At 40.1% G+C, this 18,866-nt stretch overlaps 1 protein-coding gene across 1 annotated transcript in view; it reads right to left on the bottom strand.

Moving 5' to 3' along the window:
• gmds (GDP-mannose 4,6-dehydratase) overlaps positions 1-18,866 on the bottom strand; it is a 259,333-nt gene that overhangs the window by 137,440 nt on the left and 103,027 nt on the right. Inside the window, exon 7 of the mRNA XM_047375720.1 lies at positions 5,523-5,650. Coding sequence (XP_047231676.1) covers positions 5,523-5,650 — 128 coding nt within the window. The remainder of the gene's footprint in view (positions 1-5,522; positions 5,651-18,866) is intronic.

Genomic DNA, 18,866 nt, shown 5'->3' with positions numbered 1-18,866 from the left:
TCACAAATTACAAATTTGGTTATGTTACTTTAGTAATGATGAACACTTTTTTTTTTTTTTACAGAAATCACTGAATCGTTAGTAGATCATTAAAAAAAACATCAGATTGAAATTCCTATATTCTTCATTGTATTATTAGGTAAACACGAACAAGGGTCAAGTTCTTATAGCGACTTAAGTATTGCAGATGGAAGGTTATAAGGTATACCAGCAACCATTAAAATAAAAAAACTACAAAATTAAATATTGGTACAAAATACTAATAAGAAAAATAAGGAAGCAATTGTGTAATTTAGACATCATTTAGCACTCATGCAGAGCAGTGATGGGTATGGAAAGAATATGATTTTCAAGGAGCTAGTATGTCTGGAATGAGCACCAGGGGGCAGAGGAGGTGGTGTCACATCAGGAAAAACTGTGCTATCAAACAGATACTCAAGAAATACAAGGGACGGTAATACCAAACAAGCGAATGGGCAACCATTTCATCCATCATCTGTGACTGGACCTGATCTGCATTGTGATTGGTTAATTAGCCCCATCTGCAGTCATTACTGAAAAGAGAGGCATCAGCAGCTGAAAAAACTGCAAAAGAAAAACAAGAGGGCAGTAAACTGACACCTTCTCGTTGCAGTGTCACCTCGTCGGCCAAGAAGCAGACGATGGATGCCACCCAGATGAAACCACCTCAAGACTGCAATGACTCACCTTCCACAGACCAACGTTTCACTGGTAATTATGTTTTAAAGAGAAATAAGCCTAAGGAGAGGAGTTGTCAAGACATAGGTTAAAAAAGGTCAGTTTCTAGTCTACAGCAGTACTTTAACAAGAAAATGTTTAGTACTTCAGAAGGTGGCACAGAAAGTAAAATTTGCAATAGACCTAAACATTTTCCATTTCAAAGATTTCCCTGACGTTTAGGCACAAAATAATCACCTAGTTGTGTATTTAAACAAATCAACTGTACTTTTGTATCTATACCACCTAGATTTGTCAAATCTGGACTTATTTATTAACCAAGATTAAATACAGATTCTTTAAAGTACAGTTTGAACATTTTGATATTTTAATTTGCTTGCAAAAGTTAGAAAATAAGAACTTTTAAGTACTTTGATGTCTCACCCAGAGCCATATCTAAAACCACACATGGGTCCAGTCTACAATGGTGATCCAAGAAGCTCTAAGGCCAGTTTTTTATGTACCAGTCGCTAGGCCTGCCAGAAAAAAACAAGTCTGGATACAAGTTAAAGATAGAAGTAAAAGATAAATCAATAAAATAAACACTTTTATATGATCCAGAGATAATGAAGAGATTCAGATTTTTTATCTTTTAGATGACAAAATAAGGAATACCACTAAGATCCTTCCATACTCTTGTTTTTATAATTATCTGTAAAGTGATAAAAGTAAATTACATCCATTCCAGACTTTTCAAGACTATAGGAACCGTATAACAAAGTGGCAAAAAAGTGTTTCAGAATGATGAGAAAGTGAGGCCAGATACAAAAGAAGAAGCCAAAACCATAAAGCCATTCCAACTACCTCTAAGCTATTTTATGTTCAGTAAATGTCTTTCAGCAGCCAAAACTGAGGAGATATCTGTAGAATTAGGGGATCCGCACAGCAGTACCAAGCATGAATGGCCCACTACTCCATCTATATGTGCTCAATTAGAGCATTATGCGAGTAATTCCTGTGGCTTCTTTTTTCTTTGGCAGACTCAGAATCAGGAATCTGTCCTGTATCACAGAGCCGCTGAACCAAATTAGGCTTTAAACATAGTTAAACTAAGAAATTCCAATCCCCCTTACGGAAAATGAGATCAGGGGGATTTAAATTATTTTTTATGCCGATTTTATACTAAAGCATTGAGCTCCTGACATCTATTTAATATTACAATAACCATGAAGGGCTCCATTGAGAGTGACTGGGCAGCCCGAGCCCTGTCTGCCTGGCTGGGATGGACACCCGATACCCGGCTGAGACGATGCCCAGCCAGCCGCACGCCTTCAGACGTCGTTAGAGCAGACACATAGCACGCCCCTCCTGCCACCCGCAATCCATCCACAGCCAATTAGGAGCAATTTCCCTGTCCTGGGTGGGGTGACGAGAGGGAGACAGAAAGAGAGGAAAAGCAGTTGTCAGCCCAAAGCAGACACACATGGTTCTGTTTACTGATAGGCAGTTGTTTGGCTCTGCCATGTTGACAAAAAGCTGATAGTTGCTGGATGGGCATTTTAGAGGAGACAGAAACCGTGGGAGGTATTAGTGACAATCGTGGCCTTTGATGGTCTTGTGGGTGGGTTAAACTTTCATCAAGTGTGATGGTTACGTATGATGTACATAACTCCTGCAATCTCGGCTCTGCATCGGTTCCCCCTCCGTACCTCCAGCTTCTGTTTGGCTTCCTGGAAATAAAGAGAAAAAGACTTTCCGAAACAGGAGGTGCCTGATTCACCGGAGCTGGAATGTCGCGGCTTCCACAGGAAACCTGGTGCATCTCAACCCAGGGCGTCCTGGACAGCCAAGTACTCACACACAAATCTCTCAACAGAAGGTTGCACATATAAAATGCCAGCCAGAAGAACATATCAAGATGAAAAATTTTTCTCAATGAGGTCCAGGACAAAATGCTTTCCCAGCACAATAAAAATATTTATGATTTTAGTCAAACTTGCATTTCAAACTAGACCAAACATTTTTTTTTTTAAATAATAGTCTCAACTTGCATGCATAACCATATTCATATTATATGCATAATTCATACTACCATCCCCAAACAGGCGCTGCAGTGGGGGAAGATGGAGGATGCAGGAGTGGATGGACACCTTGCTGCCATTGACTACCTCACTAGCTGCGTTTCCATTGACCATCAAATTACGCAAATTGTAATTCCGAAAAAAAAATTATCTTAATGGAAACATGGCAATTTCGAAAAAAACCCTGTTTTTCGATAACAGGTGTTTCTGCTAGGATGAGGTGGATTTTTGGCTGTTTCAAAATTGATGCCTTTCGCAAAACTGCAATAGAAACACTTTTTTTCCAATACACGAGTCACGTGATCAACAACCGGATAGTACTACTGGCGAAAAAGACGAAGATGACAGGAAGAAGTAGGAGGAGAATGGCGTGGCATGTTTGGATTTTTAGTGTATGTAAATATCTGATTTTAACTGTTTTTGTCCTGGAATGGTAAAACACTTTGATAAGTAAACTGGCAACATTTGAGAAATCTAGAAAAAGTATCGCTGCAATGCCTTCAATAAGACTCCGACGTCTCCTCTGATGGCTGATGATGAGCACTAGTGCCATGGCTGAAATATGAATGTAGCTCATGTAAGTGTTTACATCCTTCACCGCCATGTTTTTTTAATGAGTTATTGTGTGAACAAAAGTATTCACGTGTGATTTTAATTGTATTTCGTATTTAATGGAAACAACGCAATTGTGAAAATTAGTTTTTTCGACATTGGCATAATATCGGCAAAGTTTTGTGCACATTTGTAATGGAAACACAGCTACTGACCAGCCACAGCACGTGAGGCTGCACAGCTGTGAGTCGGAGGTGGTTGTCTGCAGAACTCGGGCCCCGCAGGGTACTGACCTGTCACCATTTCTTTTCACCCTTTACACCGCAGACTTTACCTACAACAAGGACAGCTGTCATCTCCAGAAGTTATCTGACAACTCAGCCATTGTGGGCTGTGTGATCGACTTCAGGAGAAGTACACCACCTCAGTCACCAGTAAACATCCTGGGGGAGGACACTGAGTCAGTTGACAGTTTTAAGTACCTGGGTGTTCACCTCAACAATAAACTGGGCTGGTCCAATAACACCAACGCCTTGTACAAGAAGGGCCAGAGTCGCCTCCATCTTCTGAGGAGACTGAGGTCTTTCGGAGTGTGCAGGCCTGTGTTCAGGACTTTTTTTTGACTCTGTGGTAGCCTCTGCCATCCTCTACACTGTTGTCTGCTGGCCCCAGGCAGCACAGAGCGAGACAGGAAGAGACTGAACAAGCTGGTTAGGAGGGCCAGCTCTGTCCTTGGTTGCCCACTTGACTCTGTGGAGGTGGTGGGTGAGAGGAGGATGTTAGCCAAGCTCACATCCATCATGGACATAACCTCTCACCCACTGCACTGGACTGTAGAGGAGCTGAGCAGTTCCTTTAGTGACCGACTGACACCATCAGTGCGGGAAGGAGCGCTACAGCAGGTCCTTCATCCCCACTGCTGTCAGACTATTATATTCTCCTGTATAATAACTCATGTAATAACTTCTGTATTTGTAAACACCTGCGATCATTGTCACTACTTGTACATAAGATTTTTATTTTATTTTATTCAATTATTACTACTTGTTTTTGCACATTTACCTTGTTCTTCTTTGATTTCACATTTTCCTAACTAACTGTACCATACTTGTATGCTACTACTAGCTGCTTTAACAAATTAATTTCTCCATTGAGATCAACAAAGTCTATCTTATCTTATCTTTAAGAGGTGGAAAAAAATGTACCATTTGGTATTTGTATTTAGTTTGTTCTTGTAAAAAAAAAAAAGAAAATTGCACTAAAGTCATATGTACCATTACAGCAATGCAAAGTGATACATTTAAATATGTGCTCTTCTTTTTGTCAGTTTTAATCTTCCATACATTGCTGACTGGTCTTCCCATAATAATACAGTGACTGAAGCCTCACTTCCCGTGGGCCATGAAAGCCTCCATACTAACCCTAAATAGCATTAACCAACACTGTAGCACTAGCTAGCTCTGACAAAGCGGCCCCAAACTGTGGTCTGCTGTTTAGCTGAACAGCACTCCGTAACCCTTTAACCCTAACTCAGATCTTGGAAACTCCACCCCCTCTTCACCGTCACGTGCACTACCTTCACCTCCCAATAACAACACAGTCCGCTGCAAGAGGCTTGCTGTTAGACATGGCAACCCATCGAGTCTTTCATCTCAATAGCCGTAAACACGTGTTAAGACCTTGATCTATCACACACTTCAACACACATGCAAGAATGCATGCTGCCACACACACACATGCACAAGAGGGATAACCCACACACTTTCAAAAACACTCAGCTGTCTGCTCCTGGATGAGGCGACCCCAATGTTTGTTTCATCTCCCCACGCCTCTCTCTGCTTGCTGCTGGCACCATTACCTTAACACAAACACAGTATTTCTGTCATCGTCCCCAGGACGCGATGTTCTCGTAATATCTCTCCTTCTTCTGCAGCCATTAAGGGATGGTAATGTGGGCCTGAAGGGATCTGGGACATGGGTGAGATGTGGGAAACCAGAGAATAGTCTGTGGCCTCACAGCATGCAGCCCTCTCTTTCTCCTTCTCTATCTCAAAATCTCTTTTGGCAGAGAATCATAGGAGGCTTCATGCTGATCATATATTATGGCCTTAAATGATCTGGGAAAACATGCCCCGTTAATACTATGTGCACATCTGAACGCTGTTCAGCTTTGAAGTTGTGCACAGACTGTTTTGCGTTTGTGTGTTTTACCTCCACATAGTCTCTGGCATGGCCCCAATCCCTCTTGGAGTCCAGGTTGCCAAGGCTGAAGCTCTCCAGTTGGCCCAGGTGAATCTTTGCCACAGAACGGCTGATCTTACGTGTCACAAAATTTGCACCTGAAACAAATTAGGGTTCAGGATATAAAAAGGGTTCAGTTTGTTTCAACTGTCACTGACCATGTCAGTAAGAAACAAGGAACAAATACAGTGCTGTTATAAAGCTTTTGCCCTTTTACAGATTTCTTTTTTTCACATTCATAATTATACTGACATGTTTAAGATCATCTGATAAATTTTATTATCAAAGATAACCAGAGTAAATACAACATGAGACTTTGAAATGAAGACGTCATTGGCTAGCGGAAAAAATGCTATTTTAACCACCCTTGCCGTGTGTGAGAAAGTACTTTTTGGAAAGTGGAGTTCAGTTTCACAAGCCAAACTCATGCCTAATTACTGCATGAACTGCAGAAAAATTAAGTTACCTAAATATAGAACCCATTCCACAATATGAAGTAGGCTGAAAGATCTCAAAAATTACATGATTCAAGAAAAGAAGATGTACAAAGTCATTGACATCTTTTAGGTTTTGGACTGTTGTGAACCAAAGTGAGAGCCAGTCTCCACAAATGGAGAATCATCCAACAGTGGTGAACCTTCAAGCAACTGGCAGGCATTCCAAAATTACTTCAAGGGGGCATGAACAACTCGTCCAGAAGTTACTACATGGTTCACACGGCAAGATTTTAAAATTGTCGGTTCATTTTCAGCACCTGAGAAACACCACACATGACGATAAACAATTGTAGATATAACAGGTTTAATTCTACAGTGTGTAGTGTCCAGCCACACAGCAAGCACAACACACGACACAGGAACAGATTTCACTCATGAACATTCAGATGTCTGACGTCTTGCAAAACTGTTGGATATCGAAAGTGAGTTCAGAGCAAATAAACATGGCCGACGAGGAAGAAGCAAAAGCGATAGTTTGTGGACTAATTTTAACAGCGAAAAATATTACAGAAAAAAAGCCATTGGTTGGGGCAGGGGGGTTGGATGTATGCTCGGATCTCTGTATCTGCCTTTGGTCCTCGGAGGAGGTCTGTGGTTCCTCACGCCCTCTATTGAATATTCATATGGAGAAACCTTATATACATAAGCACGCTCACACATACCCCACAGGTGTTTGGATTCAGGTGTTAACATATACACAGATATACAGATATATTCTATATTGAGCTGCGGTTGCCACTAAATACGTCCTCTATTAATTACAACCATGTACTTTTCAGTAACGTTGTTGTTGTATGTGTTTGTTGTTTGTGATTTTGTCTGTTTGTCTTTCTGCAGGTCCCGTAGCGGTTCCGATGTCTTTCCAAGCAGACTAGATCGCTCATAACACACCACACACAGCAGGAACATCTTTAGAGCCATCACAATAATTGGGTGTCATTAAGATTGCCCGAAGAGAAAAATCGGGACAAACATCAGCATAATTATCTTGCCATGTGAACCAGACATAAAGAAATCCCCAGAAGAATATCAAAAGTGCCACAGTCAAACATGGTGGTCGTAGTTTGATGATCTGGAGCTGCTTTGGTGCGACAGCACAACTTGCTTTAATTGATGGAACCAATAGTGTCTGATGACTAGTTTGAAACCTTCAGCTGAAGTGCCAAAGAGCTATGGAGCTGGACAATGGTACAAAGCACACTATTTTGTTCATCTCTGAATGGCACAGTAATGTAACAGTATCAATGCCAGTTATCGCAGTGGTAGTTGTTGCTGCCAAGAGTGGTGCCACCAATTACTTGGGATAGATTTTTTTCGCCTAAAAAAGGACATCTTAATTTGTGAACTCCATTTTGCATTTATTCAGGTTATATTTATCCAAACTCAACGCCTCAATGCTGGAAATAAAAATTCCAGACACACATACCAATAATCAGCATATTTATTGAACACCCAACACACACTGACATATACAGTCTTCCAAACGTCCCATACTTTTCCAACCCTCTCTAGCCAAAGCAAGAAATTCAAAATGTAACTCTGAGTGAAATTAATTTGTTACCAACTCACATTACAGCCGCAATAGCTTTTTTAGAATCCTTCCCTCTTATTTTCTTCTCTAATTCACTGTTTCAGTGTCAAATCTGGGCTTGAGGCCAACACAAATCTCAGGCCATCTGTCTGTAAACATTTAAAAAAAAGGAACAGGGACATTCCAGATGGAGAAAAAAGGAAAGAAATTGAACGATCTGGACCACCATGGCGTTGCCCATGTAGCATCCAGTAAAAAATAACCACAATGAAATTTGCCAGATCACCACCATTGTGCTCCTCATCTTAGCCGGCACACATGGCGATATTATCTGCAGCAGGGCAAACAAGCCACCAATGATGAGGTTAGATGGTTAGACGTGCCTTTGGGTATTTTGTCGGGACGGTGATGTCGGTGTCATGTTCTTTATTCGTGCTGTGGAGAGTCTGTGAATAAATGGCGAAGGCCTTCCAACTCAAACACAGCATTATATTGACGCAAATCGACACTAAATGTGTCATGTCTAATAACATCACCATCTGAGTTGAAGCAGCTAAATAAAGTATAAGGAGTTGAACTCATCTGATCTGCCTGTTCAAAAAGGCTAAACTGGAAGACATGAGAGAATAATTTCAAAGGAACGGTGCAAGTTTGCATCAAAGTATTTGCTATTTTTAGTTTATGCAACATAAATCTGCCACGACCTCATGCTAACCTCTCTGAGACCTTGTAGGAGCTGCTACATACAAGCTAAATGCTGCCTTCAAGTCCATCCAGACTGTTACAGCTCAGCTCTGGCTCCACACTGTATCACTGTTCCCCAGACATGGAGCAGGGCCTCCATTTAGACACAGGAAAATCCCATGTACCCAATCATGCGAATGCACTAAATTTGTGGTAATTATTTCATAGGAAAGCAACGGCCCTGGGCAGGCTGAGCAGAAACAGACCAGGGGACGGGCAGACATGCTTGTTTAAGAAAATACAGCTTGTTGTGTGTTGGTGGTGGGTCACATGGCCCCTGTGTCAACGCTTCTTTGTTGTCATGTTGGAATGAGGTTTAAGGAAGTTTATAAAAGAAATGGTTTTAGTCCCACGAACCACATTTCTGACAGATAAATTCAGAAATAGCACATGTCCAAATAGCGTAGATAAATTGTCAATGGAAACCCCCTTCGATGTCAGACCTTTCCTGTCTTTGCACGATCATGTATAATCTGGCCTGAGGGCCTTTGTCTAACCTGGCAGTTCATCTGTTCTGGCAGATACCAGCGCTCCCGCTAACTGCAGTCAGACGCTAAGCAACAATCATTCATCTGCCACAGACAGACGTGGATGTCAGTTTTTCTCTCATCCATGTCAGCACGGCAGGCTCTTATTCCATCACAGAGAGTGGGACATCCATCATACACCTCCATACACAATAGGTAATAAAGAGACACTGTCAGGCTACATTATGTTAGGTGTATGATCCGGAGATTTGGTCTTTGACCTGTTAGAGTGTCTAAAAGTCTATACAGCTTGGATTATTAACTGCCTGCCTTTCAAGATCTACAGCTTCAGCTTCAACTGACTATAAAAAGGCATTAAGCAGAAACAAAGTGGCATTAGTTGGAGACTGAACTGAAATACTTCTACATAAAATACCACTAAATACATTAAAGTAATCTGAAAACTTTAATGAAAATTAGGACTTTCGAAGATTGTTGATATATGCTGAGTATGAACAACATGGATTCGAAGAACATAATTTAAGAAGGTTGGCTGTTCCCTAGCAGTGGAGCTTTACACATCGTGTTTGAAGACTGGCGAGACTAGTTGTAGTAGCTTTCCATTTATTTAAAATGTTTTTCCAAGCCAGTATTGTGCAAAGGCTTCCCTTGCAAAATTCCTTTTTAAAAGTCTCCTGGCAAAGCCATGCTGTTTATTAACATGTTCATAGGATGCTGGGTCATTTAAATTAAATGCTGAGAAGCACCTAAGAGCCTTCAAAGTCGAAACAGATCATAAAATCAATTCTAAAATTTACTGAGAGCCGGTGAAAGGAGGCTCTCCTCAATTGAGGCTTGTAAAATGTTTGTCATTAGGATAGTTTAGAACCAGCAGCAAAGAGATGAGTGTAGATACTGCTGAAACAGATAAAAGTATTAAGTGCTGTCGCATCCTTAAAATATAAAACCTTTTGTATTCATCGGACACTCATGCAAAACAGTGAAATGTACTCTATTTCTCTGGATAATAATGTGAAAATAAAATAAAAATACCTAAAATCTTTTGTTTTATTTATTATTTATTTTTAAACAGACCAATAGCTCATAGTACAATCATCTAGCTTCTCAAACGTCACCTCAACTCAGCTTTATTCGTGTAGGAAAAAATTATTCCCTCGCCATTCAATATTTCTGCATTTGGTTCTACATATTAATATTTTTATTTGAATATATTTTTATTTGATTTGAATGTCTTTTTTCTTTTAATTTGTGCCTCGAAACATAAAACATTTCAAGCACAAACGTGTTACTTTCACTAAAACATTTACTCCCACTTTCACCACATACTGCTGTAAGCAGACATCAATGATACAACTCTATTACAGTTAAAGTTAACAGAAAATGAGCTGTAAGTTATTTTAAACTGACTGAATTATAATGCTGAAAAAATTTTACATCAATCTAAAATGCAAAATTCCATTCAAAAGTTCCTGGTAAATGAAAAAGAAATACCTTCCAACCAGGAAGTTTTTGGGGGTAACTCTTGACTCTGGTGATCTGTTTTTTCATCCTGGTAATAATAAAGTAATAATAAAGTTTTGTAAAAAAACTGCCGTAAAACTACCCTGGTTCCTTGAAAATATTCATCGGTTCAAGAAAAACGTTCACTTGAAAATTTTAAACCTTTTAGAGGACTAATGTTTAAGGTTTAGACTGCTTTGTCTCAATATATCAAAACTATGATAGTAATTCTATTAAATTCTCCAAACATTTATCGTAACCAATCCCCAAGGACTCTTTAGTCTTAATATCTATGTAAAAGTTGATATCAATCATTGAATGTTCCTTTTTATCTATTTAATTTGCGTTCTTTAAGCTAGACTACAAATGTCGTGCATAAAATATCCTGGACGAGCCCCCAAAATTGCTATGGCAGACACTCAGCCTTCAGAGGGAAAAACGTAGGTTAATAAACACATGACACAAGGATGTTTAATGAGTAAGCTTAATACAACTTTCTTACCAACTAAGAAACAATATATTTGTTCTATATGTTCTCTAGTTTGATGCCACAGTTGCATCCACCTAATTTAATGTAATACAAGTCTATTGAATTCGAGTTTGTCCATGGCAGATGGGTTTTCCTATCCTTAGCAAGAATAATGCACATGTTGCTGGAATCTTTAGCCACCTAGAGATATGGACTGAATACAAATCCTTAACTGCATTGTCCCAGTGTGCAAAATGCATTCATTCACGTGTATTTACTTGTTGAGTTTTACATAATTATAATAAAATGTTCAAAGGTTTAAAAATTATCAGAAATATGAATGTTATAAATCATAATACATTTGATCAAAAATAATGTTTAGCTTCTTTAATCTAGAACTAATTCAGAATAAAAGTGATGATAATATTCTTTACATTTAAATAGGTCTCTTGTTTAATACAGCCCATATCAATCCCATTAAATTCTCTTTTTCTTGGTTACAGCCAAGAAAGAATGTAATCAAAAGCTCATTAGGGGCAGCCCTCTGTTTATTATATACTATGATTTTGTGGGCCAAGGCAATGTAACCAGAGCCCAGTTTGGCGACTACAGTGAATTGGAAAGCTGAGGTTTAATTTGATCCAACATCCAAGAGAAACTTGAGTTTGAAGGTTAAATACAGGTTGTCAAAACTCTGCAAAGCCTGTTTGGCTCTTAAAAAGGTGTCAGAGGTACACGGTGGTGCACAGTACACCAATCAGTAATAAAGTCCATTATTTCCCTTAGAGCACACCTGTAGTCTTCTTGTAAAACTCACACGTCTGTTTAGAGTGGCTCTGCTCCTTGCCGTCTCTAATTGGTGCGCCATGGACCTGAGCGTGGGGCTAATGGACGAGTCTGCCCGGCCCCGGACAAAGCCTGCTCTGTTAAAGACTCTGGTGTTAATGTGTTTCCTTTACTGGCAGTGGCACTCCCGAACAGCCAGAAGGAGGTGGAGGGCGGTGAGGGGAGCTGACAGGAGGTTCTGAGCCCAAAAGGGGCAGGGGTGGCCGTTTAACCTTGCCCGCAGCCTGGCGGAAAGTCTAATAAAACCGTGGGCCATGAAAACTGAGCAGACAGCAAAACCTCTGCCAAAAACTGACAGTCACTTTCTCTCTACCACTCTCATTTAACTTTTTTTCCCCCTCCATTCCTTTTCATTCGTTCGCCAACAGGAAAAAAAATTAGCAAACAGAATCCGTTGGCACAGCTGGCCTGAAGCACAGGGAGGAAAAGAAGGAGGAACCAGGTGATGAGAAATGTATGGAGATGTCTCCTACTCTAAGCCAGACCATGTGGGTCCAGACAGGATGGGGACAGGAGCTGTCAGCTGGGGGCATGGGTCTGCAGGATAGAGAAGGGACTGTGGGTTTGAGGAGAGTTTGGCCCGAGAGGCCTTGGTTGCTTAAGAAATTCTGTTGTTAGAGGCGTTCGGGTTAAAAAAAAGATTACTTAAAAAGCCTTAAACTGTGTGAAGGCTCAGCCCACTACACACCCAGACATTTACACGTCTGACTCACACACATTTATATTACTGTCTGTCAGTATATTTATGTACATTTACTGAGACTAAACCACAATGTGATTTATTCCCATCTTTCCTCTGTAACATTTATTCTGAAGACATATTGTGTGGTTGTGGCATGGCCAAGTAGGCCTGGAAAAACTGAAAGGTTATAAGCTGCAAAGCTACACAACTGCAATGCTTGATTCATGAAAAATAACAATCATGATGATCTTTAATGGAATATTTGCACAGGTAGAACATCTACTTCCTTTCTGCGCTACCCATTTGCTTCTAGGCTGTGTTGTTTACATTTCTGTAAAAACCCACCACAAAGACTCGTTCCAAGTCCCTTTCAGATATTTGAGTCACTTCTATCACAAGCCTGTCTGAACTGGTCTTATTTTGAATATAGAAAGTGAAAAATAGGCAACACATAATTTCTTTTTTATAATGTTGTCATAGAAACCTTTCAGTTACCTCAACAGTGTGTCTACACACCTGTTTTGGCACTGAACCGAACTGCAAATCCCATAATCCTGCTCTGTCTTTGAATAATGGCCCTGGGGAGTGAATGGCTCTGTGGTGCAATTAAAGTGAAAAATGTAACCCTTAATTTCTATCTTCCCTCCAACTTGTTTACACCAAAATGAATGCATAATCATTTTGCGCAACATCCTCTTTTTCTTTATCTGCGCTGAGTTATTGAACAAAATACCTAACTAGCAGGAGGACTAAGCGATATTGCAACAGGGACCTTCTCCAGATAGGGGGAGCTGGCCAACCTAACCAAAGCCTCATCAATGTCTGCCAGCGATGCTATTGCGCAATTCACTTTCTGACTGACATCTGGAGCTTCAGCAAAGAGAGAACATTTGTGCTATATTTTAGACAGGTTGTGTACCTTTCTCAGCCAACATAGTGTCTATTCACACCTGAAACACCGCTGCCCTCATTTAAGGGCTGGCTCAACTGACAAGAATGAGATGGGGAAAAAAATGTGATGCAAGGATATTTGGAAGCATTATACATATAAGAAAAAATTCAGGAAAATAATCGTAGCGTGTGATTGGCAGGAAAACTGTGAGAGTTGTAGAAAGAAAGGCAAGTAGATGTTTCTGTGTTCATGCGCTTACCAACTAAGAGTCTAAGTGCTCTTTTTATTGTATTTTCTAGTGATTCTTTCTTTTATCAGAAAGGAATGCAATGTCCTCAAAAATTATTGGCATTTCCAGTTACAGTTGAGCATCAGTTAAATATCTAAAAGTTTAGAAAAATCCATCCTTTAATATGTGAAGCTTCCTTCTAAGTAAATATCTACAACAGAACCATATATTTACAAGCCCAAATCAACTGAAACTGTCACAGACAAAGTGGGATGAGGACCCAAGTTTACACACAGTGGTGGAGAATTTACACAGACTCTCAAAAGTGTGCACACTGTTAAAATGCCAGGTTTTCATAACATAAAAATAAGGCCTTAATCATTTCAGATGATTGTTTGGGAAGGATGTCAGAAAAAAAAAACTTTTCTGTACTACCATCACAAAAGTTTGCTAAACCCTACTGGGACTTTATTTGAAACCGTGTGCTTTGGTCAGTTGAATTTAAGCTTGAGTTTTTTGGCAACAAACAAAGGATGCATATGTGGAACATCACCTCACCCCACTGCAAAGCATGGTGGTGGATCTGTGATTATGTAAGCCCGTTTCTCGTCCAAAGGCTCTAAAATGTTGCTAGAGTGCTTGGCACCATGGACTCTTCTTAATACCAAATAATAATAATAATAATAATAATCTAGTGAGAACCTGCACAGCTGCCTGAAGTCTCAAAATTGATTAAGCTTTTAAACTGGATAATCATGCTAAATGTATGGCCAAATCAACACAAAACTGGCCAGTTTCTGGTTTTTAAAAAACAGTTATTTGCAATTCACCCTCATTTCGACTTTTCAGCCCACAACAGAAATTTTGTGGTGACAGTACTGTAAGATTTTAAGATTAACCAATTTGTTTCAATGCACCCAAATAGTAAATCAGTAATACTTGTTATTCACTCTTTTAAATAATTCTCTTTATTACTGCCATACGTTGTTATTAATGTTAAACTTGAGTGCACAAATGATCAGTTGAAACACTATGTTATTTTTTTTGTCTCATTTGTAATTTTAAAAATACACTTGCTGCTTAGTGTTGCACGGCGGACATCATGTATTGCTCTGAAGCCCACTATTTTATTACCTAAGAGCAGGTCTTTTGTAAGCGAACAGAAACTGTGATGCTTTCATATGAAAGAAAGTTTCATTTAATAATTGGTTAATTTTTTTCCTGATCATCCCCATTTCATTTCTAATCTATTGTACCACATTGATTTGAATCAGAATGTATTCCATTGCAACAGTTCTACTAAAACTAAATACACCATTACTCCTATTTCATTTCTTTAGATTATGGTCAGTCTACACAGAAAATTATAAAAGTCTAACTTTTAATATGTAATACCGTGGTGGTAGATGAATAAAAAAATGTGGGTGCACCTAACTGAAAAATGCAGGCCCACAAGTAAAATAGTTACTCTAGAACCCTGTGCAGTAGAGGAGCAGCTCTTTGAGGTTGAATCAGTCTCAGAGCTATAGTGGATTTGAGGAAGTTTGAAAGACAACATGGTGCGTTCTTAACTTGTGAATTTAAACCACTCCATCATCAAAACACTTGGTCGCCTTGGTGAAGGTGCATAACAAACACTGATTGGACGGGAGGAATAGGTATGAGTAAAGGTAAGAACAAATGATATGTCTGAAGCTCAGTTCAGAACCATTGCTGGCTCATGACACAAATCTGTGCAAGGCGTAAAGGGAGTAGAGGACTCTGTCATCACCTTCGCTTTGAGGCTTTAGAATCCTGCTCACCTGGCCAAAGTTCAGCTGCTGTTTAGGCTGTGCTCTTTCAGTTTTTTCTCATCAACACCAAACGTAACTAAAGACCAAAAACAAAAAGCACCACCTCCTCCTTGAGATCCATCTTAAAGGACACTGACAAATCTCCTTGAAATCCACTGACCGAGTCATTCCCATCTGAAGATTCCTTTGAAAATAACCTTCTCAATAAATGGAAAACATATCCTCTTACAAATCTATCATGCGATCTGACCTTTCGGGCTCAAACTCAACAAAAGCAGAAAGATGAAGCCAAGGCATGTTAAGTTTGAGCGGCTGTATGTGTGTTTGACTTCGGTGGTGTTATTCTGACTGCTCTTCTCTCCTGACATAACAGTATATTATTCTGTACTGCCAAGCGTGAACCACAATACTCTCTGGGAAAAAGGATGGATGGTACTTGCCCAAATAAACCAGGGGTAAGCCTCCAACTGGAGCTGCTCTCTAACTTTGTGTGCACACATAAAACACAATGTGCTGATTCACTATAGCCTTGGACAAACAAACTGCTGAAAAGTAGAGATTAATTCAGGGTTTTATTGTCTTCATGTTCAAAATTGGATTTCTAGCGACCTTCACGTGAAGGGTTGTGAGGAAAAGGATCAAATAAACAAGTTTTACTGCTGGCCCAACATTCAAAGAGACGGGAGAACTTCACTGGCTCATATTTCACAGCTATGCATAGTCCCTTTAGCACCACTGCTAATGCTAATCCCTCTCATCAGAAACCAAGTGAGAAATGTTTGTTATGGCTAACAGCTAAGCTAACCAGAGAGTAGCGAGCACCGGTGTGAACCAGCCGGCAGAAACAGACTTCTGTTTGCTTTGCTTCACGCTGGATTTAGTCCGGCTTATTTTTTTTTCCTTCACAACTATACGATTCAGACTCCCTGCAGCAGAACAATGAAAATCGGCTGTTTGTTGGTAGAGTGTCATATGTTTACAGGAATGGTAAGAGAAACCAGAAGCCTATTCCTGCTCGGATTAAGTCACCTGCAGTGCTGGAAGAAAAAGAAATCTTTGCTGAGCTCCCCAGTTTTCCATGTTATTGCAAGAAGCAACCACAACAAGATTGGTGAGGTTAGCCCACTTTGAAAAATGCTAAAGAAATCTTTAGGGAGGCTTTTATTGTGGAGAAAAAATACATACACTGATATCCTAAGACAATTACACCACTGATTTTGGCCTCTTGGGTTAGTTAACGTGAAATGATAGATATATTAGCATGCAGTGCCACCAGCAAGTAATAACAGCCTTTCCTCTTTTCCACATTTGTTACATTACATTAAACATTACAGACTTATTTTTAAAGACCGTGCATTTTACCTTGTGTAGAACCTTAATAACAGGCTTGGTAATCCAATATTCTATTAGTATTAACCCTGACAGTCTAATACAGGTCCTTCTCAAAATATTAGCATATTGTGATAAAGTTCATTATTTTCCATAATGTCATGATGAAAATTTAACATTCATATATTTTAGATTCATTGCACACTAACTGAAATATTTCAGGTCTTTTATTGTCTTAATACGGATGATTTTGGCATACAGCTCATGAAAACCCAAAATTCCTATCTCACAAAATTAGCATATCATTAAAAGGGTCTCTAAACGAGCTATGAACCTAATCATCTGAATCAACGAGTTAACTCTAAACACCTGCAAAAGATTCCTGAGGCCTTTAAAACTCCCAGCCTGGTTCATCACTCAAAACCCCAATCATGGGTAAGACTGCCGACCTGACTGCTGTCCAGAAGGCCACTATTGACACCCTCAAGCAAGAGGGTAAGACACAGAAAGAAATTTCTGAACGAATAGGCTGTTCCCAGAGTGCTGTATCAAGGCACCTCAGTGGGAAGTCTGTGGGAAGGAAAAAGTGTGGCAGAAAACGCTCCACAACGAGAAGAGGTGACCGGACCCTGAGGAAGATTGTGGAGAAGGGCCGATTCCAGACCTTGGGGGACCTGCGGAAGCAGTGGACTGAGTCTGGAGTAGAAACATCCAGAGCCACCGTGCACAGGTGTGTGCGGGAAATGGGCTACAGGTGCCGCATTCCCCAGGTCAAGCCACTTTTGAACCAGAAACAGCGGCAGAAGCGCCTGACCTGGACTACAGAGAAGCAGCACTGGACTGTTGCTCAGTGGTCCAAAGTACTTTTTTCGGATGAAAGCAAATTCTGCATGTCATTCGGAAATCAAGGTGCCAGAGTCTGGAGGAAGACTGGGGAGAAGGAAATGCCAAAATGCCAGAAGTCCAGTGTCAAGTACACACAGTCAGTGATGGTCTGGGGTGCCGTGTCAGCTGCTGGTGTTGGTCCACTGTGTTTTATCAAGGGCAGGGTCAATGCAGCTAGCTATCAGGAGATTTTGGAGCACTTCATACTTCCATCTGCTGAAAAACTTTATGGAGATAAAGATCTCATTTTTCAGCATGACCTGACACCTGCTCACAGTGCCAAAACCACTGGTAAATGGTTTACTGACCATGGTATCACTGTGCTCAATTGGCCTGCCAACTCTCCTGACCTGAACCCCATAGAGAATATGTGGGATATTGTGAAGAGAACGTTGAGAGACTCAAGACCCAACACTCTGGATGAGCTAAAGGCCGCTATCGAAGCATCCTGGGCCTCCATAAGACCTCAGCATTGCCACAGGCTGATTGCCTCCATGCCACGCCGCATTGAAGCAGTCATTTCTGCCAAAGGATTCCCGACCAAGTATTGAGTGCATAACTGTACATGATTATTTGAAGGTTGACGTTTTTTGTATTAAAAACACTTTTCTTTTATTGGTCAGATGAAATATGCTAATTTTGTGAGATAGAAATTTTGGGTTTTCATGAGCTGTATGCCAAAATCATCCGTATTAAGACAATAAAAGACCTGAAATATTTCAGTTAGTGTGCAATGAATCTAAAATATATGAATGTTAAATTTTCATCATGACATTATGGAAAATAATGAACTTTATCACAATATGCTAATATTTTGAGAAGGACCTGTATATTTGCGACAACCATAACCTCAAGTATTCTTGGTTATGTCTTGTGCAGCATCAGTAGACAGCCATTTTTAGGTATTTCGAGAGATGTTCAATTAGATTTAAGTCCAGGCACTCACTGCTCCTGAAGTCACTTCTTTATTATCGTGGCTGGGTACGTCATGACATTGTCATGTTTGAAGATGAATTATTACCCATGTCTGAGGTTCAGGGCCCTTTGGAACAGGTTTTCTTGAAGAATCTCTTTAACTGGGAGCTCTATAAAGGCCACATAGAAACACCAGACACACAGCATGATGCTGCCATCACCATGGTTCACATTCTCTAAGGCAGAGTCCTGCACCGGGTCGGGTATCTGCGGGTACCCGCAGAAGACGTTCTGCTATGGGTAGAAAATAAAACGGTATCGTTTCACGGGTACAAGCACGGGTAAAAAGAAACAAAAAGCCGGCGGGTAGCATAAAAGTTGCGACATGAATGAAAGATATTTATATTTTATTATTTAATAACTCTACGTCTTAATGAGCGAATTCATTCAAGTTATGACCGGATAATGGCTATTTTTTAAGCATGCAACGAGGCAACCTTTCACCTCTTACATC

The sequence above is a fragment of the Girardinichthys multiradiatus genome, chromosome 9 (assembly GCF_021462225.1).
Source record: "Girardinichthys multiradiatus isolate DD_20200921_A chromosome 9, DD_fGirMul_XY1, whole genome shotgun sequence".
NCBI classification, from domain to species: domain Eukaryota; kingdom Metazoa; phylum Chordata; class Actinopteri; order Cyprinodontiformes; family Goodeidae; genus Girardinichthys; species Girardinichthys multiradiatus.
Note: the sequence above shows the minus strand (reverse complement) of the source record. Positions and strands in the feature narration are given on the sequence as shown.